The sequence below is a fragment of the Indicator indicator genome, chromosome 17, assembly GCF_027791375.1.
Source record: "Indicator indicator isolate 239-I01 chromosome 17, UM_Iind_1.1, whole genome shotgun sequence".
NCBI classification, from domain to species: domain Eukaryota; kingdom Metazoa; phylum Chordata; class Aves; order Piciformes; family Indicatoridae; genus Indicator; species Indicator indicator.
In genome coordinates, this window is record NC_072026.1 from 11145688 (window position 1) to 11173194 (window position 27507).

At 39.0% G+C, this 27507-nt stretch overlaps 1 protein-coding gene across 2 annotated transcripts in view; it reads left to right on the plus strand.

Annotated features, from left to right (window-relative positions):
- Positions 1-27507, plus strand: part of GRIA3 (glutamate ionotropic receptor AMPA type subunit 3) — a 149588-nt gene that overhangs the window by 10138 nt on the left and 111943 nt on the right. For both annotated transcript variants that reach the window (XM_054388429.1, XM_054388427.1), the window contains exon 3: positions 24497-24736. In XM_054388429.1, coding sequence (XP_054244404.1) covers positions 24497-24736 — 240 coding nt within the window. The remainder of the gene's footprint in view (positions 1-24496; positions 24737-27507) is intronic.

Genomic DNA, 27507 nt, shown 5'->3' on the forward strand with positions numbered 1-27507 from the left:
TGAGAAACTATATACATGGTCATTCTATGCCAACTAATCCAATTTCTTTCCTATTTCAGCCATGTCAGCAGAGTGAGTCTCATGACTAATGCTGTTTTTCATATTTATATTGAATGCCTGGGCCAGCTCAGACTGAGTATTTCTGTAGAACCATTATCCCATTTCTGTGCTGTGCATCCCAGAAAGTGATTGTATATCACAGACCATCATGATACATGAGTTCAAAAACACATCTGCTTGGAAATGGTGGGAGCTGTGTGACTTACTAATCTTTCATTTCAGATGTGGTTCTGAAAAGGATTCAAAGATTAGATTGGAATCAACCAAAAATTAGATAATTAAAAATAAAATATTTTTAAATAGTTTCAGACTGAAAAAAGGTTGTCTCAGTTTCAGTTGAAGCCGAATGTTTTGTTTTGGAAATTATAATTTCTGCATTTTGTACATTTCTTTCTTGACTGAAACAATTCGCTGAAGCTTACCAGAGTTAGCAAGATGTTTCTGCAGACTTGAATCTGTTTTTTTTCAGTGTAAAAGCACCTGTTCTGTCCAATTTTTAATAATGTCATGTAGATGATAGATGTTAAAAAAATAATATTGTGCATGTTTTGGAAGAAGCTGTCTGCTTTTTTGAGGGTATATAGTTCAAGCTGCTCATGATGGATTTGATGGATAGACAATTTTTGTCAGTGGAAGTGTGTATAGTGCACCTTTCCACACCATGTACAGGCAACTTACTTTATTTCCTGGACTGACAACGACATAAGCCAAATATTGATCAAAATCAGACCTGTTAACCCTACTCAAGTTTTCCACTACTTCAGGTGCAGAGTTGCTTTGTTTAAAGCATGAACAAATACAGCTTTGCTACCTGCAGTGTCACAAATGTAGCTATGGTTTCCACAGCCACAAAGTTCTGTTTCAAAGACGTGCATTCATATGCATCAGATGTGTTTTAAGGCCAGCTCTTTTGTGCTATATAACACAAAAAGAGATTGCAAGCAGTGATATTTAGTTGTATATACCTACAGTGACCACAGGGACCTCACTGTTTTAGTGCTTCTTGTTCTACTCTTACAGAAGGGGGGGGGTGGGGGGGGTGGGGGTGGTAGGGAGGGGAGGAAGCCTCTTTTTATCCTGTTAGGTAAGTAGGGGCAGTCAAGATACATAATGGAGTCTTCCTATGATCTGATTTACACCAGGGTAAATTTGGAGTAGCTCTGTGGGAGTTTGAAGGAGTGAAGCCAGTGAAAGCCGATTGGTACCTCACGTGGTATTCCTGGCTTTAAGCCTTTAGGTAAGTGTAGGATGTAGGTCCAGGACAGCCAATGGATTCTTTGAGGGAGACTCGGAGCATCTTAATCAATAGCAGAGCTCTCCTCCAGGACTACCTGGGTTGTCCAGGCTCTTGACTTCAACAACTCACTGTGAATACACTTGTGTAGCATTGTACATATTTCCTCTTGGAACTTTGGAAAAATTAATAAAATGTTCACATTCAACAGTAATAAGTGTCCCTTTATAAATGATGCTGGGTATCTCAAAAATATCTGTAGTAGACTGTGTAGGGAAGACTCCCAGGGAAAGGCTTTGTTTTTCAATTGAAACAAAATAGTGTAAATCAAAATAGTCTCCAGTGGAAAGTGCTGACCTTGCTTTTAGTGGGAGTTGCATATACCCTCTCTTCTTCCCAATTTTATATTTTCTTTTTACTCTTTCCGTCCATATATGTATTTTTGTAGCTGTGAACCTTTCACTACTTTTCTCACTCTCTGCCTCAGTTTGTAGATTTTGAAGTTCTTGTGTGAGTAGAAACAGTGTGACACTAAAGACTCCTCTGTGAAAATCAGCTCATTGCGTCTCTTGTGTGTTTGCATGAATAGTGATTGAAAAACATGGGACCTTTATCTGAGTTGCTCTAGGGGTAAATCAAGAACAGATCTCTGGCAAAACAGGGTCTTTGGGCTGAAGCTAACATTTTAACCTATTAAAGCTAACATTTTAACCTATTTTCATCTGTAAAAACACCCTATTTTTTATGAGTAGTGAATCTGTTGTGAGTAGCAATGCTGCTAACTCCTGCATCCTGGTCAGGTTCCAGCTTGGATCATTATCAACATAAATCAGTTATTTTCCTGGAAGCTTTATTCAGATAAATTACCTGCACTTCCTGTCTTAAGTTCTTATTATGTTCTGCAGTGCTAGCTCCTATTTCACATAAGATGCATTTGAGATTTGAGGCAATCTCTGCATACGCAGGAGGATACCATTTGATACTAAAGTACATTTTCCTTGTGGGCTTTTCTGAAAAGATTCTGTGCTTCCTTGGTAATGTCTGGAGATTCCCTGTGTTAATAAGAATTTTTTTGTTAATTGATTCCTGAATCTGCTGCTCTGGAATAGTCTGCCTTAATCAGGATCTTCCCGTGAATTTAAAAATTACATCTTTCTGGTCAGAATTGCAAGCAGAATTATGATTCCTCCTTTCTAGTATGCAGTCTCTAAAAATGGTTATATCTACTCTATCAGTTTTTCTTGTGTATGGTGGGTTGAATTCAATCTATTGCAATGCTCTCTGTAAGGGGATTAAAATGTTCTTGAAAATAATAAAAATTGATCATTAATTTAGTTTTCAAGAAGCCCAGCTTAAGCTATGTGTGAAATATGAATCTATCATTTCAAGTTCCCAGAAATTCAGCTGTGTAGTTCAGTGTTTGTGGAATACACTTGCAAAAAGTATCAGAAAGCTCCAAAGACAAGAGACCTCCTTCTGCAAAATGGGTGTGAGACAGGCAATAGCAGTTTAAGATTCTCTACCGCACTCCTGCCTGCCTCATTCCTGGATGAAAGATGCTATAGAAGTGTAAAGCATTAAGATCAAACCTCCTGGATAATCAGGACTGTGACTTTGTTCTGCATGACAGAGAAGGGTCTGCAGTTCAGACACTGATGACTGACTCTCTGCTGAGCCTGCCAGCAAAAGGGTCAATTAGTGCCAACTCCAGGAGTGCAGGTCCGTTACAAGTGTGTCCACTTAGAACTGTTCATTTAAGCTCTCATTAGGGACTTTAGGTTAATAGTGTACATTGCTACCTAACTGTTTACCTGAGATTGAGAGATTTTATTTTACCGGTTTAACCATGCTCCTACCCAATTTGTTGGTCTGCTTTTTCTGTGACTGAGTCCAACTTTAAATCTCTGAGAAGTGTGTTATGTTGTTCTGTGATGATTACAGTTCAGGCATGTAGAGATTTATTGCTAATATAGAATAAAAAGGAGCAACTTTAAAATATTGATGATCAAAGCAATGAAGATCTGCAGCTTGATAAATTCACACATTCTTAAAAGCTGGCTTTTCTTTACGAATGTCCTGCAGACAATTTTGCTTTAACAATATGATCAAGGCTTTCATTTTAAAACAGCCACTGAGTTTGTTTGCAGAGATAACTTCCTTGATACAGCCAGTCTCATTTCTCATGGGTTGTGAGCTTCCCCTTTTTGTCCACTGGAAAGCAAGTTTTCTCTTTTTGAAGAAGTTTGTAGCATTAATATTTTATGCTGTCATCCATTACCCTGGAAACATCCCACTGAAATACTTCCTTGGTGTGACAGGATGTACAGATTGTCCTTCATATTACATTAGTGATGATCTTGTAAATTAGATAATCCTACTACTCAAAGATTATTTTAATTGCCGGGATATAAATTCTCTGAACAGCAGGCTTTGAGACTGGCTATAGATGGAGCACTTAACTTTTTACACTTGATCCAGTTGTGGCTTGGTCTCCTGGATGTATGTACATATGCTGTTTCTTCCTGCTCAGTAGTCTGTGCAGAGAGCTTGGTCATTTCTGCAGAGCTGATCTGTGGGAGTTTCTTTGGAGCCTTACACTCTGTGTGAAGTTGTGTTGGCTCCCGCTTCTGGTATCCACAAGATAGAAATTGCTGCAGTCCAGTGATCTGCTGAGCTCTCTGCAGTTGTGTCTCGTGGCAGTAAAAATCTAGCCTGGAAGCAGATAAGCCTTTGGGAGAAGTGATCATTTGTCTGTTTCCCTAGAGCACACACCAAGTATCTTGTGATTCCTAACTGGTGAAATAGGACAGAAGCCTGACAGTGATTAGAAGATTTTCCTGCAAGAGCAGGAGATATGTTTGAAGCATCAGGGCCAGGGATCCAGGCTGGCTTGCAGGCTGGGCAACAGTGGTGTTGCTGTGCTAACCCACAGTCCAGAATGGCTTTGCAGGGAGAGAAAGCCACTTCAGCCCCAGCAATTCTACTTTCTTTTTAACTAAAGGACTTTGGAAGGTTTTTTGGGGAATCTGTGCTCTGCAGAGATGTTTTTTTCTCTTTTGTCAGCTGTCTTTGTTCCTTTTCCGCTGTTCTTGCCTTGCTTTGATAGATAGGAGCAGATAGACCATAATTTAAATAAAAATAGAAAAAGAGCTATTTCACTTCTCAGAGAGTGAACAGGCCTGTGAATGGTGCCTTCTGTTCCCTGTCTGCCTGGGTTCACCTCGCACCCATCAGACTCATTCACATTGAGCTGCTAGGGTTGTTTTGCTCTCTGAGTGTGGGCAAGTTTCACACTGAAGTGGTTAAAAATCCCAACTTTGCTCAGAGGTGACTTTAGTTATTCCCGGAGTGGGTTTACTCAGATCAAATGGAGCTTTCTTTGAATCCAGTTTGACTTTTGAGATGATTACAGATCCTTGAGACGGTGTGAGTTTCCTGCAGAGCTGGAACTGCTGTGACCCTGGAGGGATCCTCATACTTTTGGTGGAGACTGTGAATACATACAGTAACTGGGTGAATGAAAAACCAAGTGTAATTCTTCAGCATTTCTTTAGTTTCTTGAAGTCTGCCACGCCTTTTGCACTGGTATGAGGCTTCTGCTGCACTTAGTGATGAACCCCTAAAACAAATGACTGAGATTAGTATTATTTATGGATAACCACAGAGATCATTCATTCCTCTCAAGCTGTTTATTTTTGGGCAGCCCAGTGAAACTGGTGAAATTGCCAGTTGTCTGAAATGCTACTGCCAGTTGTTTGAATGAACAGTATTGATTATAGTTACAGGACTATTCATCTCCTACTGGCATGCATACAATACATGTATTATAAAAATGTTGTCTGTGTTGATAGCTGGGTTATGAAATGATACACTGAATTATGTGTTCTTGGGTTTTTCTTAATCCTAATCCAAATGTATTAAAAGTTACTTGAAGGACTGTAGAATGGAAGATCAGACACTGAAGAGCAATATAACAGCTTTGTTAGAAACAAGAAGTTAACAAGTTTATGTTGAAATGAGCTGAAACAATGTAAACTCAGTGGATGCTATCTGGTCTAAACAATCTTCTGCTGTGGAGGTGGGGAAAATTTTGTTTTATTATATGAGTAAATGATTTCTTAGAAGACTTAGATATAAAAGAGACCATATTAAATCTACTATTATTGAAGTTTTGTTTTAAAGTCTGAGACTAACTTTGAGACAAGCCCACATTGCAGTGCATACAATAGTGGTCTTCTGGCTTCATAGCAAATACGTTCATCTTTCTGATTTTTTTTTTCTAATTTAAAAAAAAATGCAGTGATGCAGTGACTGTGTTCATCTATGCTTACCCTCAGAAGTTTTCCATCCTTCATTCTGTCACTTACTTAATGGTGTGTATCCCAATTGCCTGCATTGCTCCATCACATTGCCCATTGTGAGATTTGGTGGAGAGAAGCTGAGCAGATGGCCTTTTGGCTGCAGCTTCTGTCCCTTCACTGGAACAATCTGTTGTTCTCACTCAAAATGAGTTAGAGCAAACCCCAAAAGTTGCAATAAACCCCCCTCTTGCACTTTAGGCAATGTGATCTTTCATTGATGCATTGCTGCACATTTGAAGACTTCTTATTTTGAAAAACTATGATTGTTAAATTAATATTGGATAGATTTTTCCATAGTATGCTTAAAAATATCTGTTTTATTGCTCTGTAGGTATAAATGGTCAAAAACAGATTAAAGTGCTCAGAGCATTTGGGTTTTTTTAAAGTTTTACAAATGCTTGCTTGATTATATCTGAAATGGCACCATTGTCTCCAACAGTTGCTCTGGGGGCAGACTTTCCCCATATTTTACCCAAGCTAATTGGTACATTGAACATGAATTGAACTGTGCACACTGGTGACAAATCTAACTGTAGAATGCTTGGGTATGTTTTTAACACATAACAAATTTGTTAATCAGCTGCATTTAAGGTTTCATGAAATGTGTGAGTTCAGATCACAACTGGAATAATTTAGTTAGGATGCCTGGTGTAAGTGGATGGAAGCAAATTTTTATCACCGTGATCCTTAAAATGGTATTTAACTGTTGTTTTTGGCAGTATAGTGGAGAGAAATTTTTACAAATTTGTGTGTTGTTCAGTTGCCAAAGGATCATATTCTTCTTCAGCTTGCATCACCTATGATAGCTTTTGAATGGAATATTATTTTGTCATAATTTCAATTTTCCATAGTCTGAGATTTTTCTTTACCAATAAGTAACCATGAAAAACCTTCATCTGAGCATCTCATCATTGGTTTTTCAGATCCTAGCAAGCCGCTCCTTAAGTCTGCTTCCTTCTGCTGAACTCTTCTGCTTTCTTTATCTTTGTATTCATCTCTGCAGTCAAGCTGTTGTAATACAGCCACATTAATTGATGATATTTTATTCTAAAATTCTTTAAAAATCTAATCTCCTGTTATGAGACAGGGTATTTACATGCTTATCTTCTATAAGAGTGGCAGAATTAATGGGGTAAATATCCTACATGTTTGTGGGAGAATAGAGAGCCCCATGCTGTCAGAGTAGGGAGAGATGGGTTCTGATGATACTTACTGTGATGTAGTGGCTGACAAGGTACCAGTGCAAGAATAAAACACAAGCTACTGCATTTGGCAATATTTTGGGGTCTCTTTAGCTATGACTGGCTCTGCATAATTGTTACCGAAGCCTCTCCCATGGAAACAATGCGTCAGGGCAGCACCAGCTGAAGAGTTGTGATGGCTGAACTTGCTCCTGCTGCTCATAAACCAGATACACCATAAATGCAAACAGTAGGTGCTCCCCTTGTCTATAATTAAAGCATGGATGTAAGTTTGACTATTCAGCTGCAGTATCGAGTTGCTTATAAAGTTGATTTGGGAGTTGACAAGCAGATATTTTTGGTTCATCTGTATTCTCAATACTTCCACTTTTCTGGCTTGCCAAGCAGAAGGAACAGCGTGAGGGTGAGGAAAATGTAGTAGTGAATCTCTTTATTCTTATCATTATTATGATGTTGATGTTCGTGATGATGATGATGGAAAACTGTGATAGTTTCTACTGCTCACTTCTGAGTAAAGAGGAAAATTTCCTGGAAATCCTAAGGAAAGTTGGCCTTCCCTTAGTGAAAATACCCTGAGTGGTATTTTCTCATTCTTCTTTGGAGCTGCAGTATGACTGATTCTGTCCTGCTTGTCTTTTAAAGATCCAAGATCAATGATGATAGTAAGGATTACATGTGATGGTTATCTAGATTCTTAAGAAAACAATGGCAGAGGAGGAAACAGAGAGGGTAATACTGTCCTTTGAGAGGGTGCTTACCTATGGCTCATAGCTAGAATTCTGTCTTTAGGTATGATATTCTTCAATATGCATGCACTTCTCCATAAGGACATTAACAGCTTGTTGGAGAGCTCAGATGTTGAAATTGGACACTCTTGTGTCCAAACTTGCCTTTCTACAGTCCACTCATCTGTTTAAAATGATGGGTGGGTATTCTAATTCAGGCATTCACTTTGTTCTTTTTTAATAATGATATTGATGGGAAGAGACAATGTGCCAGTGTGTAGTCTCCACCATAGTCTTCCATTAGACGTCAGTTAGATCTCTGTTTTTAGACAGTTGCTTGTCTTTAAAAAGAGTGAGAACATGGGGCTTGCTTAGTTTAGATAACTGATTCTTTTTCTTAACTATTATCTAGTTAATCACAAGCCCAAGTTCTTCACCTGAACAGCCTTTCCAGGGTCATCTATTTAGCTTTTTCTAATCTCAGAAAACAGTTTAACTTTTTAAACACAGAAACCCTGATTATGCTGTCTTAGAGAAAGAATCCTTACCCTCTCAATCGTGTTTTGTCTAGTGGTTGATTTTCCTTATTTTAAAAAGTCTTGGGTTTTTATTTCTTTTGGATCAAGCTTGATTTTATTCTTTTCCATTGCAATCACATCATGGATTCAGTGTACATCTTCTGTTTGTGTTGTCATCTGCTTATATCAAGGACAAAATTTTTAATGTTATAGGTACAGCAGCATCCTTGTGCAACACTATTGTAATCAGTAATGTTTCTGAACAAGCTACACCACAGTGATTGCTTGATCCCTCACAAGAGTCTCACAAAGGTGAGTTTAGTTTTATGGGATGAGATGAGTTTGTCACTTGCTCCTCCCAGAGTATTCAGAAATAAATCTTTTAGGAGAAGAATTTGATTATCTTGCCTTTCCCATATAACTGGCTCTAATTAAGTGACTGTGTTTTGGATTCTCGTGTTAGGGAAGTCTGAATGGACTCTCTAGATAGACTGGTTTTAGAAAGAGACTTTGGAATGTGACTTGTCAGATGACCACAGCTCTGTACATCATGGTTAGTTTCACTTACTGTCTTAGCCAAGCACATTTATTCTGTGTAGCTGAACTCATGAAAAACCTAGATACTCATTTATATTTGTTTAAACCATCCTTTCAGTAAAAGCAAATATTTTTATTGTGTCTGTTTGATGATTTCTCTTTATCCCCTGGTAATACAGTCTACGTTATGTTTTTATTCAAAGGTAATTGTGTGATAGCAAGGCGTTTTTTATTTCGGTTTTGGGGTCTGGGAGGGAGAAAAGATAGGACCAAATAAGCGAAAGGAAAGCACAGCTGGGAAAAGGATCTAGACCCAAAAGAGTTAAATTGCACTGCTTTCTAAAATGTGAAATTGCTTGAAAGTATCCTCTCCTAGGGCACAACCTTGGAGTGTTTGCTGAAGCTGTTTTGAAAGATTTTCAATTACTGTATCATGCGTAGATTTTATGGACAGGAAGTTTTCCTTCTGAAGAACAGAAATTAAATCATACTTGCTTCTTTTGGAGCTAATGTGTAGCGTGCATCCATATATTCATGGCTACTGAATTCTCCTGCTTCTTCCAATCTTTTTTTTTCTGTTCTCGTAGTCCCTCAACAAAATAAAAGGACAGATTCAGAGAATTTTGATACCTCCAGAGCAAAGAAGCAGCTCCTGTCAGCTGGCTATCATCTTAATCCACGTAGAACCTGAGAATTTTGATGGAATGAACAATTTTTATAGAATATATATTTAAACAAAAAAAAATTCCCAAAGGTTCTGTACTTAAAGAGACACTTTGAATTTATGGATTATCTAGACTCTGTGTAAAATTGTCTTTCCTGCTGTCCATACTCAAAGGACCAACACGATTCTCATTGGAAGAAATATTTCTTCTATTTTTCTCATTTATTTTTGCAAGTAGCAGCGATTTCTAGCTTGCTACAGGCTCACATCCCTTGGTCATTAGTCCCATCACTTTCTGTCTTTGTTTTTTTGTACACTACAAATGTATGCTGTGAAATCCATAAAAGCTTTTGAGCAAGCTGGGCTGCATCCTAGGCCAGAAATTGCCTTGAAAATTATCTTTAAAAACTGACTTAATATCCAGCTGAGGATGGAACAAATACATTGAAGAGGGTGAGAAAAAGAAGCTGGGATAACACAAATTTGGTACTGGAACAAAGAAGAATAAATTGTTTCAATACAGGAATTCAAATCCTGATTACTTTCCTTAATAGGGCAGCTTCAATAGGATTTAATTTAGGACTAGTTGCTCTAAGCTGTGAAAAGATGGAGAGCCAGGAAGCAGTGGGGGTTTTGTTTGTTTTTAAATTATTTTGATGGTTACAAAATAATCTGGGAATTTTCAATTCATGAAGTTCATTCTTTGGCTGGTTTTATGTGGACTTTGTGGGTCTCTCATCTTCTGGACTGACAGTGCTTAACTAAAGCTAGTGACACCTTTGCTGCGTTTGCACTTCTGGCACATTTTTGCAGAAATTTTCTTGGTCTGGTGAAAAACTATAAAGATCAGCAGCCTGCTATATGTCTATACAGTAACTTGGGGGTTCACAATCGTGTTCCTAACCAGAAAGGGTGTTTCAAGTGTATTAAGCTAATGACAAAGATGAGAAACAAATGGGAATATTTTAAAATCTCACATTTACTTACTGCAGATTCAACAGTGAGTTTAGCCCCAGAGGCAAAGAACAGTACAATAGAGGGACTTGAATGCCTGTTTTTCTTTTATACATGATCTGTCTAGAACAGGAGGATAGGAAATATTATCTGGAAGCTTCTTTGGGAAGCTTGGAAGGGCTGATGAATTCATCAGTCCTTTTTAAGCAGCTCTACTGGAGGATTTAAATCTTCATGTCTTCAGTGTATTAAATTATTATGAGAAAGTCATTCTATTGTTATCAAATTCATTTTTCTTATGCTAGTTTCTTTGCTATTTTTGTTGTAGAAGGTATTGTCTCAATGATAACTCTGCCAGTATAGGAGGGCTTGGACTGGCTCATGGAAATGGAAAACACACCACGAAATCAGAGTACAAAGAAGTCGTCTGTGCCTATAGCTGACATTTCTTGGAAAATGACGTCTCTTCTATCTTCTATTACAGTCTGTTGAGACACTTCACTTAGTCCATTAAACTATCTGAAAAGCTTACTACCTAAATTCACCAAATAAATCTATTCCAAGACCTACAGAATTTTCAAATCCCAAAACAGTCTGTTGATGGGCTGCTTTGAAGTCAGGGATTGTGTTTGAAAGTCATACTTAGAAAATTCAGTAACAGTAGCCAAGCATTAGCTCTGTATGATGTGTTAACTTAAACAAGAAGAAAACCACATTGTCATAGACCTTTCTGTTGTCTGCTATTTTGATAGGCAATACAGAATTGCATATGATGTATATGTGTGTGTGTAGAGAGATTTCTTGTTTGGAACCAAAGTTTGTGATGAGGTGCTTTTTGCTGAATGACCCGAGTGCTTCTCTTGATGACTGTCACACTGGTTTTAACAGAAGAAAAATATTTATTTCAAATTTAAACTGAAATCAGCACTGACATTTGCAAGTTAAAGTTCAGAGTCATTAATCTATAAAACTTGGAAGATACTGTGAATTAATTTATAAGAAATTAGTAAAGCAGAAATTTAGTATGTTTATATATGGTAGGATATGGTTACATTTGATCTTAAAGTACGGTGTTATTTACAATCTCTAACTGGAAGCACATACAGGTTTCTGTTCTCCCATGCATAGCAAGCTGGGTTTTTCAAAGCTTAGTTGAAAGGCAGAGGAAAAATTAATCTAATTCACTGAGTTCATGAAAGAGCTCCTCCCATGGTTACGTCTGTGCCTGCTGTGAATAAGGGCTTCCCTACCTACAAAGCCTAGTCATGTCATCCAGGGCTGGTGGTGTTTCTCTCCAGTTTGTCGTCTCTTGCTAAGAGCCTGGAGGAGAGGAGGTTCAGGGAAGACTTTATTGCTTGCTACAACTACCTGAAAGGAGGTTGTAGACAAGTGGGTGTTGGTCTCTTCTCCCAGGCAACCACTGACAGGACAAGAGGACACAGTCTCAAGCTGCGCCAGGGGAGGTTTAGGCTGGAGGTGAGGAGAAAGTTCTTCACAGAGAGAGTGGTTGGCCATTGGAAGGTGCTGCCCAGGGAGGTGGTGGAGTCACTGTCCCTGCAGGTATTAAAAAAAGATTGGATGTGGCACTTGGAGCCATGGTTTAGTTGTCAGATGGTGTTAGGTAATAGGCTGGACTTGATGATCTCTGAGGTCATTTCCATTCTGGTTGATTCTGTGATTCTGTGGTACTTCCTACCCTTCCTTAGTGCAGTTTTGTCCAGTGGTTGACCTCGTAGAACAGGCAATACTGCAAACAAGGGATAACCAGCAATGGGGACAGGCCTTCAGCATGACAGTGTTCTTCTGGTCCTATAGCTTACCACAGGTCTTCCAGCAATGGTCCAGCTGTGTGAGAACTTTCTGTGAGACAGAGATGTATTGCCACCTCTCACTGGTGAGACTCATCTGCTTCATCTTCAGATGAACAATACCCCATAAATGGGCTAATTCCTTATGGTACAGCAAGGACTAATTGAGAGTTGCAGAAGGTTCCCTGCAGTGACTTCCTGAGGCAAGGATCCACATTGCATTGCTCTTTAGAAATTTATACTTATTTTCTGCTGTAAAGATTAGAGATTTTGCTCCCAAGACCAGAAAAGATTTGGATAGTGTTGCAGTTCCTTTGTTGTTTTGGACCTCAGTTTTCTTTTCCCTCCTAACTTTACAATGGTTTTGCAGGATGCTTGGAATTTGTTGGTGTCTACAAGCACCATGTTAGCAGATTTAGTGAAAAGCCAGAGAAGAGAACATTTTAGATACTTCTAATAAATGCTACTATTAAAGAGGGGGTTGGATCTCTGAGGAAGCAGCATGTCTGTGAACCAGGAGGATAAGGAATGAATTGAAAAGCAGGCCTGAAAGAGCAAATTGAAAAAGCGTTTGTTTCAATAGCAACAAAATTGCTTAAGTATGTATTTTATTTACATACAAAGAAACATTCTGTAAAAACAGGCCTTTGCTTGAAATACAGTACAAATTACTACATCTGATCACATACCAGAAACTGATAATGTGACAAGACTAAGCTTGCAGTGATCAGACTGGTTAACTGTACATACAAAGCAACAAAAAATCGTGACATCACTGATACTAACCTTTGTGAGTAGTTGATATGCAGCACACACAGTCTCACTGATCAGATTCTACTTTTTCAATCAAAAGAACTGCCAGTGACTTCAGATGTTGTTTGCAGTAAAGATTAAAAAAAAAAAAAAAAGGACAATGAAGATGCTTTTGAACATAAAACAATCTTCTCTTTCTTAGGTTATTTTAGACTTTTCAAGGGGCAGCAAGAATTCAGAAATAGGAGCTTCTTGAATAGGAAGGTGTGAATGCGAAGCACAGATTGTAACCCCCCAATGACATGCCATGGTGTGAACAATCTGTGTAGCTTGGTAACGTTGATAAATGTCAGAATATTTTCAGAGGAAAGCTAATGTTTGTCAACCGTGTTTGCCAGTATGGAGGAGCTATAATGAAGATAATGTAATCCAGAATTGTTTAAAAATACCTGTGGTTCTACATTCATCTGTATTTATGCTGTTGAAAACACAAATATGATGAGGTCACAGCAGTATTCTCTGGCCTGCGTGGTGGTTGTGAATAATAGAGACTCTAGCTCATAGCAGTAGAAGTTATGGGAGTCTGCTCATTTTCTGTTAACTCTGAGCAAGTTTGAGAGAGAGAGGAGAGAGGGCTGTTCTTTGAAGTCATTGATTTGCGGGTGTTTTCCTGCTAGGAGAGATTTTAGTAGATGTTAGTGGAGAAGAGACTAGGAACATGTGGAATTGCCATGGTGTAAATCAGGCTAAATCATCTGAATATCCCTAGTAGAGCAAGTGTGTATATGACTGAAAGGGGAGCCTCCTACTGGAGTGAACCTCTTGGCAATTTGACCCTCAGCTCTCATTCAGTGTCGAGCATGTACTCCAGTCTTTGTCTGTTGGATCAGAACACCTGAGCATCCTCTGACAATTGTGCACGCATCTTTGGGATCTGGGACATGCAGTAAAACTTTGCTGATATCAGTGAAAGAATCCTGTACTTGCAGAATAAGGTTAACCAAGCTGCAATTCTTTGTGTGTGGTTTTAGAGAAATTCAAGTGCTGCCCCGTACTGCCACCGTCTTATGACACAGTAGGTTTCTTCTAGAACCTCCTGAGTGGAGCCAAAGTACTGCTAGTCCGGTTTTGGTATAAGGCATTTAGCTCTTCTCTTTCAAGAGATGGTGTGGGAAGAGTCCTGCTTCTCTATCACCAATCACATGTAGCCCAGCAGGCCACAGACTCATGCTGTTGCTGGTGATTAATGAGATTGTTCTCTGCTTATTAATGTAGCGGGGTCTCTTGGTGCACAGAAAAGCAATGGATTTGCACCAGGTGAGCATTTCACTATACAGCTGGCTGAGAGCAGACTTTGAACCAGTATTTAAAGCTACAACAATTTGTCCAAACCCTCTGAGAGTGACAAATAATTTCAAACCTAGACTTCTCTCACTTGGCCACCCCCTCTTCCTCTGAAAGGGCAGTACTCAGTTAAGAATGAACATGTAGCAATGTGACTTTCCTTTCACAGTCAGGCTTTTGCTGTACCATTTTCATCAATTTTGGCTCCTACATTATTCAGCTGTGCACCAGACAACTCTTTTGTTATGTGCCAATTAACCCAGCTTGATAAATAGTGATTATGCATAATTTATACAGAATAATATTCTTGTTTTCCCTGTAAATAAGGCACTGGCTTAGCTGAGGGTACTGGTCTGTGAATTACTGGCAGATGTGATTGCGAAGGTCTTACTGGTAGCAAGAAGGACTCTTTGGACTGTAAGGCAGATAGAAATGATACCAAGGATTAAATTAAATGGGGTTGCTTTTGTTTTTGAAAGTGGAGTTGGGATTTTGGTTCTGCATTCCATAGCTTGCTCTTTGAATGTACTGAATAAGCCTCTCGGTTCAAGTCCAGCTCTCACTGAAGTCCAAGGGAGCTTCTTGAATGAAGGTGGTGAGTGCTTGATTGGACCCATAAGGAACAACTCCATACAATTTCCCTGGCTGCTGAAACCAGGTTTATACAGTCATTCTGTTTGCTTTTCTGGGTTAACTGATCTCAGGTCTCTCAGACTGGTGAGCTGACAGCAGTGGGACATGAGAAGTGGGTGAGAATGGCATAATCCCATGAACCGTGATTAAGCAGGGAGGAGATAGGAAATGTGAAATCCAGTCCACTGGTCGCAGATGTGCTAGATTCCATGGTCCTGCTCTGGCAGGGGTGTTGGACTCAATGATCTTCAGAGGCCCCTTCCAACCCCTAACATCCTGTGATCCTGTGAGATATACTCGCAGTGACAGCACTTGCTGGAATACTCTTGTAGAGCCTCTGGGAAAGAGTTAGGGACTGTTGCTTTGGGTAAACTGGGCTGTCTGTCAGCCAGCACCATGCTCTGTGTGCAGGGAGCCAACTGGAAACTCTCCAGAGCTGGAGGCTGCTTGCACAGCTGCTGTTTCGGCGATTGCATTCCCTTTCTCCTTGGACAACCTTAATCCTGGCCTTTACCTCGTGGTGAATTTTGCCCAGTTCAGTGATTCCAGGTGTGTTTGGCATTTTGTCTCTTCTGCCTTACCCGTTGTAATGTATCCCCACAGGCCTATAAATGGCACCACCTCAGAAGGCTCAGCTCATCTTTCATCATGCTGCCAGAGCCCTGTTTTGATTTATTGCCTTTCACCACAGTGGCTCAGAATGAAGTCAGCTTCTGAAATCACTTAGGGAAGGATCTGCTGAACAAGCATACATTTAATAATATGCCTCTGCCTTTTTACTTCCTCCATACTGGGATGTTCCAATGAAATAAGAAATCCCTTCAGAATGTTGGAGTGCTGGAGATAGCAGCTGCTGATTCACAGCTGCGAGATGCAGCATTGCTCTTAACTGCTGTGCTTCCATTCAGCCCTGTGTTCTGCTTAACATCCTCAACTGCAAAATGCTGCTGTTTTCTGATGGGTGTGACTTATTTTATTTTATTTTTCATACCACAAAGCCCTTGCTTTTCTTTTAAGTTGTTATTTAAAGTATTAAAACATGTAAGACATTGTCTCTGAAGGTGGTAACAATAGCCCCTTGGATACTCCCTGGTCTACTACATCTTGTCAAATTCCTTAAAAACACTTTTTTTCAGTGTGTCTATTTGTTCCAAGGCAGAGCACTTAACAGCTTCTGGAACTCTTATTACTTTGAATAAAATTATAGAAACAGTCATGACTTTCTGTTAAACTAGTAAATGTTCCTATTTGGTGATTAGAATGTGCATATTAGTAGAGCTGCCTTGTAAGTAAATGGCTGCTAAATTCCCTTGTGTTTCAGAGCTGAATGTGTTTTGAAAAAACAGTGCTTTTACATTTTCTGTCTGACCAAGGTTTTTGAAAAATTGCTTCAGAAAATAAGAGCTACAGTTACAGCCCAAAGTGATCAGAACACGCTGGCATAACATACTAGATTAAAATGGAAAGCATTTCAAACAGTGCAACAGATGGAAACAAGTTGCTTAACTGAAGTGTTTGTTACATATTTGTGTTGTGTTCACTCTGTCTTTGTTTCTGCAGAGTTTAGTCATGAAACAAGATTTGGATTCCTGCATGTGAAGAACACAAATGATTTTTTTTTTTTCCTGTAAATATATTTAGATGGGGAACACTTTACCAGGTACTCTGACTTCCTCACTGAGGGAGCATCTTCCCTGTTTCAGGAAGAAAGGAGTATATGGATATGTATATAGGACAGACTAAGCCCTTTCTCAAAGGGCAAAGGCTCAATGAACTGCTTTACATTCACATGTTAAGTCTCTAACACTCCCTAAACTTGGGACCAGCTCCTGAGCTCTTAAGCATCCAGGACCATGGAGCTGCATATCAAGGGCAGAGCACTGGATTTGCACATGCTGCTGTTGTGAGCAAGGCATTGACTGTCCTGGAGAAACTGAGCACAAACAAAGCACAAAAGGCAGATACTGAGGCCTTTCCGTTGCTCTCCAGCAGTGAGTTTAAGTGTCTGTGAATAGAAGAAGGGATTAGGATGGAAAGTGATCTGTTAACAGTGGAAGATTGTGGATTGCCAGGTTGGCTTTAAAAATAGAAAACTTGGTTATAATTGGTGCTGCCTGATCTGAGAGCTTGAAATCCATCTTGTAAAGACACAGGCAAGATAATGTAGTATTCTGATACTTAAGTATAGTCCTCAAATACCTACCATATGTTTTAAATCATCCTTCAAAGAAATCAGTTGATTTGTATGGCACATACATATCTCCTCTCACCTATAATCCATTTTAAGCTTTTAACCCCTCTTTTGCTTCCCTCAAACTCCAGTAGATTATACTTCAAATTGAACCATGATAATCTGTTTCGTAGCCTTTCAAAAGGAATGTTCTCATAGAACTCCAAATCCATGGTGTTTTTAAAAAATCAGTTTGTGATAATGATTCCAGTTAAATAAAATCTTTTTATAATTTGGACCTACTGATAAGAAGCCAAGACTGTTCCTGGAAACTGAGTAGATGGAGTTCTGGGTTTCTTCTGCCATCACAAATGTGTTGTAAATACAGAAAATCTGAATGGCAAGTGATTTCCCCCCCCCCTTTTTAATGGGAAGTGAAACATACATTATAATTTGATTGGTTTGCAGGACAAGATACTAATTTTGTGCTTGAGTATCATCAAGGTTCCACAAAATTATTATTATTTTTTAAGCTTTGTGTCCAGTGATCTGGAAAGAGAGTTAGCACAGACTCTACATAACCTTAAGTTCAGAAGCAGCTTCAGGACTAAACAGCAAGCAAGTAGGTAATAGCAGCACAAGTAGCAAAGCCTGTTCCAAGCTACTCAGGCCACCTGCAATATGTTCTCTGACTAGATGAAGAACACTTTCAAAAAGCTATGCACAGCTTTCTCAGTGCAATCAAGGTCATGATCAGTCTGTTTTATGTATTGGTGCCTAAGGATGTCCTTTTTATTGACATTTTAAATATATTAGCTATCTTATAAAAATACCAAAGGTTTTATTTGCATATACCTGGAACTGGCAGTTTGGTAATGGAGAAATTTTGCTCCCAATGAACAAAGTGTATGAGACCTGAATGAACTTTAACTGCCTTCATTTGAGTGCTTCCTGAAACTGTGTCTTTTATCAGCCTTTCTGTCTAAAAGGATCTGACCTCAGATCATGCACTTCTTTCCTTTCAGGTCTCAACAGGCACCTAATGGTATCATGGTGTGCATCAGATTTTGTACTGCTGGTGTTCTGACTAACACTATTTCAGCCTAAGTGGCCTATTTTATTGTTGCAAGCTGGCAATTTTCATATGCTCATAAAGTCCACACAAATATTTCAGTGTGAAGAGAAGATCCAGCATGCAGCAAATTAATGTACATTGTTAGGGTTTTATTTGACTGTAAAAGTATACATAATGGCCAAAATGTGTAAAGTTTAATGAATCAAGTCGTGTATATCATAAATAATTTGGCATACTGAAGGAAACCAAGGTTTTGGCAACATATTTGTACAGGACCCAGCACCTATAGCTGTCATCAGGCTTCCAATGTCATCCTGAAATGCAGCTAAGAAATAGACTCATTTGACAATGCATGATGAAGTTGTGGTAGGATGACAGAAGTTATCTTGAATTGGATCTTGACCAGAGAATGTTTGGGGATACTTGGATCTGGACATTTATAGAATCATAGAATTGTTTTGGTTGGGAAAGACCTCTAAAATGGTCAAGTCCAACCATCGACCTAACACTGCCATGGCCATTAAACCATATCCCATCATGGTTTTTTTAGCATCTTCAGGGAATTGTTCACAAAATATTAATAGATTAATCCTTATGTAAGGACACATTCTTTGCTAGGCAGAATGAGATGTGATGTTCTAGCCAGTATCTCAAGAGAATTTCTATCTAATTCCAAGTAGTAGCTTCTTGGTTCCCTCCCACCACCAAGAATATTCTCTATTAACTATTTCAGAAATATTTTCTTCTGGACAGAATTCAGTATCTTAGCACTTTAAATGTGCAAGCAGGTTGTATTTACCATAGGAGTTGTTTTGTTTTGTTTGTTTTGTATAATGAGTTTGTCTTTAAAGGAAACTCTCAAGTCTGATTGCCTGGAGCCCCCAAAATGTAGCTCTTTCTGCATTATGGGTCACTGTGGTGCTGATCCTGCCAGGCCTTGAGACAGGCCATGTGTCATTTCACTCAGTGCATTAAAACAAAAGGGAAAACAAGCAATAGAGCATTGTTGATCTCTCTAAGAGCCTGTATGCTACTGTCTGAAGTGACATTAATGATAACTCTTGCGTTGGTACAGCAAGAAAGTCATAGGATGGAACCTTAGAAAATAACAGCTGCTCTGAGATACACTGCATATTATTCCATTATAAAGTAATGTCATTAGTCTGTTGGCAGAGGCTGGCAGTGAGAATTGTCTGGAATCCAAGACAATTGGCAGAAGAAAGTGGAGGGAATAAAATTGTTTCACAGCTGAGAGAAACAGAACACAAGACTGAGGAACTGGTATGAGCAACACACAATAACGTCAGTCGTGATCATGCTCCTTCAGTGCTGTTCATCCTGAAGAGATGTGATGCCTTGCAGTGCTCCTGGGACACAGGTTAATTTTGTCAGACCTACTTTATAAAAAATTATATTAACAAAGGGGAAATTTCTTGTCCCTACAAACTGTAATGGAGAAGGAATAGTGTCTGAGGTATTGTAACCTCCAGCCCCTGACCTCCAGAACCACCAGGCTGTTAGACCCCAGGTATAAGTGTGCTGTATGCCACACATGAGGATTCTGCCAACTTCTACAAATCAGTCATTAATGATATAATCTAGTGGAAATGGTCTATTAAAATGCAAGAAACAAACTGCCCAGGGAAGTGGTGGAGTCACCATCCCTGGAGGTGTTTAAAAAACAGGTAGATGTGGCACTTCAGGACATGGTTTAATGGTCATGGTAATGTTGGGTTGACAGTTGGACTTGATGATCTTAGAGGTCTTTCCCAACCTTAATGGTTCTAGATTCTCTGATTCTATTCTATGTTCCATTAACACATTTCTTTGGTTGGTTTTACACATCTTTTCTGAAATAAGCAAAGTTGAAACCTACTTGAACTCATTTCTGGTAGTACTTCAGTTGTTTATAGTAAGAAATGGAAGAGGGGGAAATAAAAAAAAAGGTGTCAGAAGTTTTGACTTTCGCTTCAAGGCAAGAGACAGGAGAAATGTTAGAGCCTACACAATTGTGTTGTGTCAGGAATACTCACAGTCACTAAATGTAGAAGAATTAAATACCATTAGAAAGCAAAAAATAAATTTTAAAAAGACACAAAATATCTAATAAGTTGTGTGAAATGGGACATCTTTTGAAATTCTACCCTGAAGCCTTCCTGGGGTCTGTGTGAAAAAAAAAAATGCCTGGTTAATCTTAGCAAGTTTTTATGGTGGGGACGACTTGACTGGAGGGAGGATGGAACAGTGAGTGAAAACAGAAGGTTGGGGCCCATTGAGTTACACTGGTGTTTAGGATCCCTCAGCTGCTATTCATACAGAAATAAAGGGGGTCTTTTTGTTTTGATTGGGGGTTTTGGTTGCCTTTTTTATTTAAGCAAATTGTGCTTACCACACCAATGTTATCACTCTGGCTCTAAGCATTTTCCTTCCTTGGCAGGAAACACCAGTCTGTCATGACCTGAAAGTTTCTTATCATCTCTTGACATGCTTGAGAATTCACAGGCTTCTGTCACAGCATCCCTTCCTCTCCTGAAATTGATGGCATGTGGCAGCAAACTTACTCTGGGAACAAGCCCAGGGTTAAGTCTCTGTTAATAAATACTTGCCTTGCACCTAATCCCAAAGTAACATCTATTTATGATCCCCTCTTGGATTACTACTGCTTGGGAGCTCTGGCCCTTGTTTGTGGAAGCTGCAGATTTTCAGGTCAGATTATGAAGCAGCTTGGTTATGTGCTGTCCTTGGAAACAGATGCACATCCACAGTATTAATAATTAAGAGCAGTTTCATAAAAGCATAGCTCAGCAAAAAAAAAAAAAAAAAAAGCTTTTTTTTTTTTTTTGAGAAATGAGGTTGCATCAGGATGTGTCCAAATCATTTCTTTAACAGCCAAAGTATGTGTTTGACCATCTGCAATTTTGAAATAGAGAAAAACAAACATAAATTAACTGTGATTAATTAAGGAAAAATACCCAAATTCTTACTCAACCATGAGGATTGTTCTGACTGTCAGCAGAATGAAGTTTGGAAAAAGAGCTCAAAGCTAAGGTTTAGTTAGCTTTGTTTAATGGATTTTGTATATGGCTCAGTGATGTTAGAACAATAATGTAATTAAAATGAATGTAATTACATGTTTGGTTTTTGGAAAACAAGCAGTATTTCTGTGAGTTCATTGGATATTCAGTAGGTTCATCTGATCACATAGGAGATTAGTTTACAAACTAGACAAAAACCCTCATGCTACAAAATTGTGAATTCAGAAATGTAAATGAATACTGAAGTCCAAGATAATAGGCCTTTTAACTTCTCCTTATAAAAACAAAGGTTTATTTGCCTTTTAAATGGACCAGTAAAATTGAACTGGCATCCTAAAGTGCATGCAGAATAGATAGTCAAGCAGAATAAGCTATAAGAAATAAGCAGAAGACCTGAAGAAATGGAGATTTTTCAAAAGTAATAGAAGAGAGATAGTTTGTATAAGTACTAAATCTAAACATTCTGCAGACAATATAAACCTGAGTCAGAGAAAATAAGACTGGGCATGGAGATGCACTTATTGGAAGATATTGTTGCTGATCCTCCAGAACATTCGGGGGGGGGAGGGGGGGAACTGCAAATGCCTGAAAGACCAAATCAGAAGCTCTCACTTGCACTGAGATGCTCCACACAAGCAGGGGCTCCATGCTGGCTATCAGATATTGTTTAGAAAGAATCCCACTTATGGTCAGGTTGTTCACAGACTCTGATATTTTTTTTTTCCTCAGATTACTCACAAATTGAGAATGGGCTCTTTGCATAAATTAGTGCAATCTGCTATGGAAATAAATACACTTTAATTTAGTGTTTTAAAATAGCCCTGCAGGACAGCATTTTGTCCAAAAGACAAACACCTTGAACCATTTCCAAGCTGTTGACCACAGTGCTTAGGTGTTATACCTCTAAGAACAAGCAAAACCATAAGTGGGGTCAATTCTCAGCTGGCTCCCAGCACAGTGCAGAGGAGCTGGTCCATGCTGGAGCCAGCCACTATCATTTACCCTTAGTGCTGCAACCGTTCTCTCTAGTGACTCTGGGGTGTGGGAACTAGCAGTCCTAATAGGGGTTAATCCGAACTCTTCGTTATAGTCCTACACTTTGGCAGCATGGTAGGCTTTCTGAGTCCCCTCGTGACTCTTTCTTCAGATACTGTCTCCCTCTGAATCTGAGAGATTTCATGGGAGTCACAGTTCAGAACCATTCCTGAACCTTGTACCTGATAAGAAGTAACAAGAAAACCCAGGATCATTTGAAATAACTCTGAGGTTTTAGGGTCAGGAGACATTATAGAATATGTTTTGTTTGGACTGCAAGTAGGGATGCTTCCTGGAATACTTACTCTTCAGTTCTTTCTCTGCAGTACAGAATCTACATAAAAAACTAGTAAACTAGGCCATTAATAAATATGTGGAAGCACCTGATCTGTGAGTACTGACGCAGTGTGTGTGAGGACACTCAGCTCTGCTAGCCCTATTCCAGTGATTATTCCCATGGAATTAAAGGGCTTACATACCATTGAAATGATTTGGAGACTGCCAGGCTTTCTAATGCAGTCTTTATTTTTTCCTTTTTCTCACCTGTAAGTTAATGCCTTTTACGTGTTACTTCAGCAGATAATTTTTGTAGTAGCTTTTCTACTTTATATCCCACTGGTATATAGTTTAACAGAATGACTTTTGAAACAGTGTATTTAGTTCCTCAATCATGCCTCTGGGAATGAATTCTTGCTGTATTACAACTTTTTTTATATCTTAACTGCTGTTGAGAACTTCAGCAAAGTTTTCTTTCAGAAATCAGTCCTTATTCCATCTCTGTGCCACACGTGCATCTCTTTTCTGTCTCCACCAGCTGTTTTTTGCTGCTGGTATCCATGACGCTGTCATGTCCTGTTACAGGGGCTTAAGCACTTAAAGGAATTCCTTAATAGCATTTCTATTTTTGCATCTGGATTTCCAGGAAGAAATCAAAATTTCACACCTGACTACCTGTTTGAGGTGTTATCCATGCTGCTGTGTCGATGAGCTGATATTGTGAAGATCCTTTTTAAAATTACTTTTAACAGGCTTTAGTGATCCTGAATGGTAGCATTTATGGTAGGAAATGTTTCATGATGGTACTTTCAGCAGTAATGATGCTCTATATTTCAGTGAAAAAGTCATGACTTCTTTACTGGCAATTATTTCCCCTTGCTTTTTGCAAGGTTAAATATGCAATGTTTTGGCAAAAGTGGTTAATGGGGCTAGTCAAAAAATTGTCATTAAATCGAGTTCTTGACAAGCAAAATTGTTAATGCTGAATGAACATTTTTCTGGGAAACTTACTTTCATTACAAATGAGAGTGTCCAGAAATGTTTTGATTTAGAAGTGCTGCTGTGCTGCAGTGTATTTCAGTTGTGCAATTTTTATTATGAACCAGAGCCCCAGCATCTCACATATCAGGCTCCCTCACTGTCTCTGATGCAGTCTTCCTCCATGGAAAGAACCTCAGGTCACAAGTTTACTCTGTTTCTACAGAGTAAACAAAAACTCTTTTCCCTGCAACTCCCATGAAGTTAACTACATTTATAAATTAAAATGCCCTAATTTTTGTCCAAAAACATTGTCCAAAGTCTATGAAGTATGGGAAATGAAGTGTTTCCCCAGGTAACTGCATGTGAAACAAAACACCTTTGATTGCATTTTGGTTGTTTTCTGGTACTAGATGAGTTCTTCAGGACACCAGAATGGTAAATGACTGAAAACCTCCATCTTAAGGGATATTAGCTTTCATTCCATGAAGCAACAATCTGTGTTCCTCATATGTGTTGTCATTAATGAGCCATACACTGCAAACTGCTTCTGAAAATTTTTAATACTCTTAAGATGGCACCATGACTTGTCACTGCAAAAGGCCACATCCACATTTCATACAGAGATTTCAGAGTTGTGGGCTATACAGGAATAAACCATCCAGATTTCTTTGAAGCAGATCTGAATCAGGGTGTGGGATAAGCTGCAGATTTATCAGGATAAATAAGGTAAAACTACATCTTATCATTTTGACTTTTAGGCAAACCTGACATTTGTTACATACCTGCTAACAGAGCTCTGAATGTGCTGCTCTTGGGAGGGAAGGTATTTTATAGACAAGCAATATAATCCCCAATTTGTATTTAAAAAATATGGAGACATTGGTGGATTTTAGGCATATAGCAGGACAAACCACAATCAGAAATGTGTTCAGGCCAATCTAATTGTGACAAAGTTCATACAACTCACAGCTACACTGAAATTAGTATATATTGTCTCATGAATTCACTTCATCTGCTGCATCATACAGAACAATTTCAGGATTGCTTAGAAGACTTACTGCAAATATAGTTTAAAAGTTTGCTTGCATCCATTGTATGTCAGATTTTAATACTCCTGTCTGTCTTTGTTAGTCTGTTCACAGTTTTCCAGAGGAGTTTATGCCATCTTTGGATTCTATGACCAGATGTCAATGAACACACTGACGTCATTTTGTGGAGCCCTTCACACGTCCTTTGTCACACCCAGCTTCCCAACAGATGCAGATGTACAGTTTGTCATCCAGATGCGGCCAGCATTAAAAGGAGCCATCTTGAGTCTCTTGACTCATTATAAATGGGAGAAGTTTGTGTACCTCTATGACACAGAGCGGGGTAAGCACCATCATTTTATGTGATTTTTATATTTCATAACTTGCTATGATTATTACCAGAATCAATATGTGCAGCCCATCCCAATTTTCTGTTGGATGCAGGTAGCACATTCTGGTGGCCCTACAAAACAAGTTTATTCTGAAGAAACTAAAATAAATGGCTTCATGGAAAGAAGGCATTTTTCTATTACTGATTGTTTATAAAGAGATTGTCTGGGGGATAGCTTTAGCAGTGTAAGCATTCAATTTGGAATACCTCGTTTCCATGGAACCACAGACTCAACACTTGCCAGAGTTTTTGAGTTCTTGCAAAATAAATAAAGTTGGGACTATGAAGTAGGCTGTTAAGCAAGACCTTCCACTGTGCATGTCATTGCAATTCCCACACCACTTAATATAAATGTGCCTTTCCCTCTCACTGGACATTTCATGCTGAGATACACTCTGGAGATGCCTAGGCATCAATAACCATCTAAGAATATAATGCATAAAATGCTTAAAGGCTCTGCTGGAGGAAAGATGCTCTAGATATGTCACATGGATATCTAGAGATTAATTTAGATAGATGGCAAGAATGACCAGGGGTATGTTTTACTAAGTGAAAACATTAAACCTGTATTTTTGCATGTAAGCTAATTGTTAGCTAAGAAGCATCAAAGGTAGCAAATCCTGTCAAAAAGAGCTCTAAGCATCAAAAAACGTTTTCTTTGAGGAATCTTACATATTTCTGTGGAGCAGATGTTGACACCCGGTCTGAGTGTATAGAATTTGGTTGGTTACAGATAGATGTGTCAGTACCCTTCTTATCACATTTATGATTAACAAGTCCAAGATCTTCAGAGGGGTCTGGATGGGGCAAAAGAAGCTTAGATTCCGTTCCTGGCTCCCATGACAAAGTTCTGATACCCTAACATATTGCATATTGATAAAGATCAAGTCTTCAAGTAGGTAAGTATGGAGAATTTAAGAGTGACATTAATTTTTGAATCTTTTAAAACTACTACCCAGACTTTCATATGCCATTTGTCAGAGTAAGAAAGGTTTGATTTGACCAAATGTGATAAACTTTGCAGCATGTGGTAAAGTAAAATGTTACAGGTTTCAGGGCTGATGAAACTTATCATGATTAGGGCTAATAAACTCCATTTTGGAAAGAGATGCATCAATCATCCAAGATCATGCCTAGTAAGAAATTTGGCACTTCAGACTGCAAAAATGGTACAAAACAGTAGGAGTTTCACTAGAACTTGTCTAGATGATATGACTATTGGACTGACATGCTAACAGAAGCCATGAGGGAAGACTTGCAGATTCAAACTTGCATTTTTTCTATAGTTCTCAGTGTGTACAATTTTTAGATAGACACAGTCTAATTGTGAGCTTATTATGACGACTAATCCTTTTGGAACATTTTAAGTTGTGTCTAGACTTCATTTTTGCCTTGTTCATACTAAGATTTCAATCACAGGTTAAAATACAGCTCTTGCTGGCAAAATTAGCCCCAGGAATTTGACTTTAGCTCTGTTGCCTTCTGCCCCTTGTCTCGAACTGCCGTTCACATCCTACTCGCAATGTCCATGGTGGGGTACAAGGAGCTGGCCCTAGAGTGATTTCTGAGCAGTCCTGGATGAGGCACAGTTGGTGGGAGCAAGGGGGTGGGTGAAGGGGAGCAGGCATTTAACCCCCACAGTGTTGTGGGAATGAAAATCCATCTGGAGTGGAACAGGGCCAGCATGTGTTGGGGCCTGCAGACACGGAGTGTAACCTGAGAGAAACTCATCACACTCCTACGTTTCAAACACAGCCCAAACATCAAAGTGCAGCCTCAGATTTCCATGCCCTGATTCAATGCCAGGTACAGCAGGGTTTCACTGGACTTATAGTCTCAAAATTAAGGCTGTTGGCTTCTGCAGCACCCTAGTGCAAACAACTAGACGTCCTGTGGTTGCTTAATTGAGTCAGCCAAAAAAACCCCAACCCTCATAGCCTTTCTTGAACCATTAAATAATACAGTTGATCTGTTCATTCTTATTTATCTATGTAGATGCTTGAAGTCCTCACAAGCAAATGCAGGGGAGGCAATTAAATAGAAGAATTGTTATTTTTTTTCTTTGTTTCTGCATAAAACTCATCTTTAGTGGAGGAGTTAATTTAACTTGAACTTGTTGTGCAACATCACTAACAAATGTTGCGCAGAGCTCAATCGCTGCACAGTTTGTGGTTTGTGTATTTTATTGCTCTCTGTGACTCCCTGAAAAGAAGTTGCAGTGGGGTAGGGATTGGTGTCTTCTCCCTGGTTTCAGGTGATAGAACAAGAGGAAATGGCGTGAAGTTGTGCCAGGGGAGATTTAGGTTGGCTATTGGGAGGGATTTCTCAACTGAGGGAGTGGTCAGGCTGCCCAGGTAGGTGGTGGGGTCACCATCCCTGGAAGTGTTCAACAAATGTGTGGGCATGGCACTTTGGGACATGGTTTAATGGCTGTGGTGGTGTTGGGTCAATAATTGGACTTGATAATATTAGAACTCTCTTCCAACTGAAACAATTATTCTATCAGTCTATGAAAATGTAGCTCAGTTAGAAGATAAAGGACAGCTGTATCTTTAGGTGAAAGAGACATCAATGCATATAGGGAGTTCGAAGATGGGCTCTGAGTTGTTTGGGATACCATGTTATCTTTCCTTCCTATACATGTGCCCCTGTTGCTCTTGTTTGATAAATTAAGAAGACTGATACAAGTTGAGAGAGGCAGTACAAGTACTGAGAAACAGACA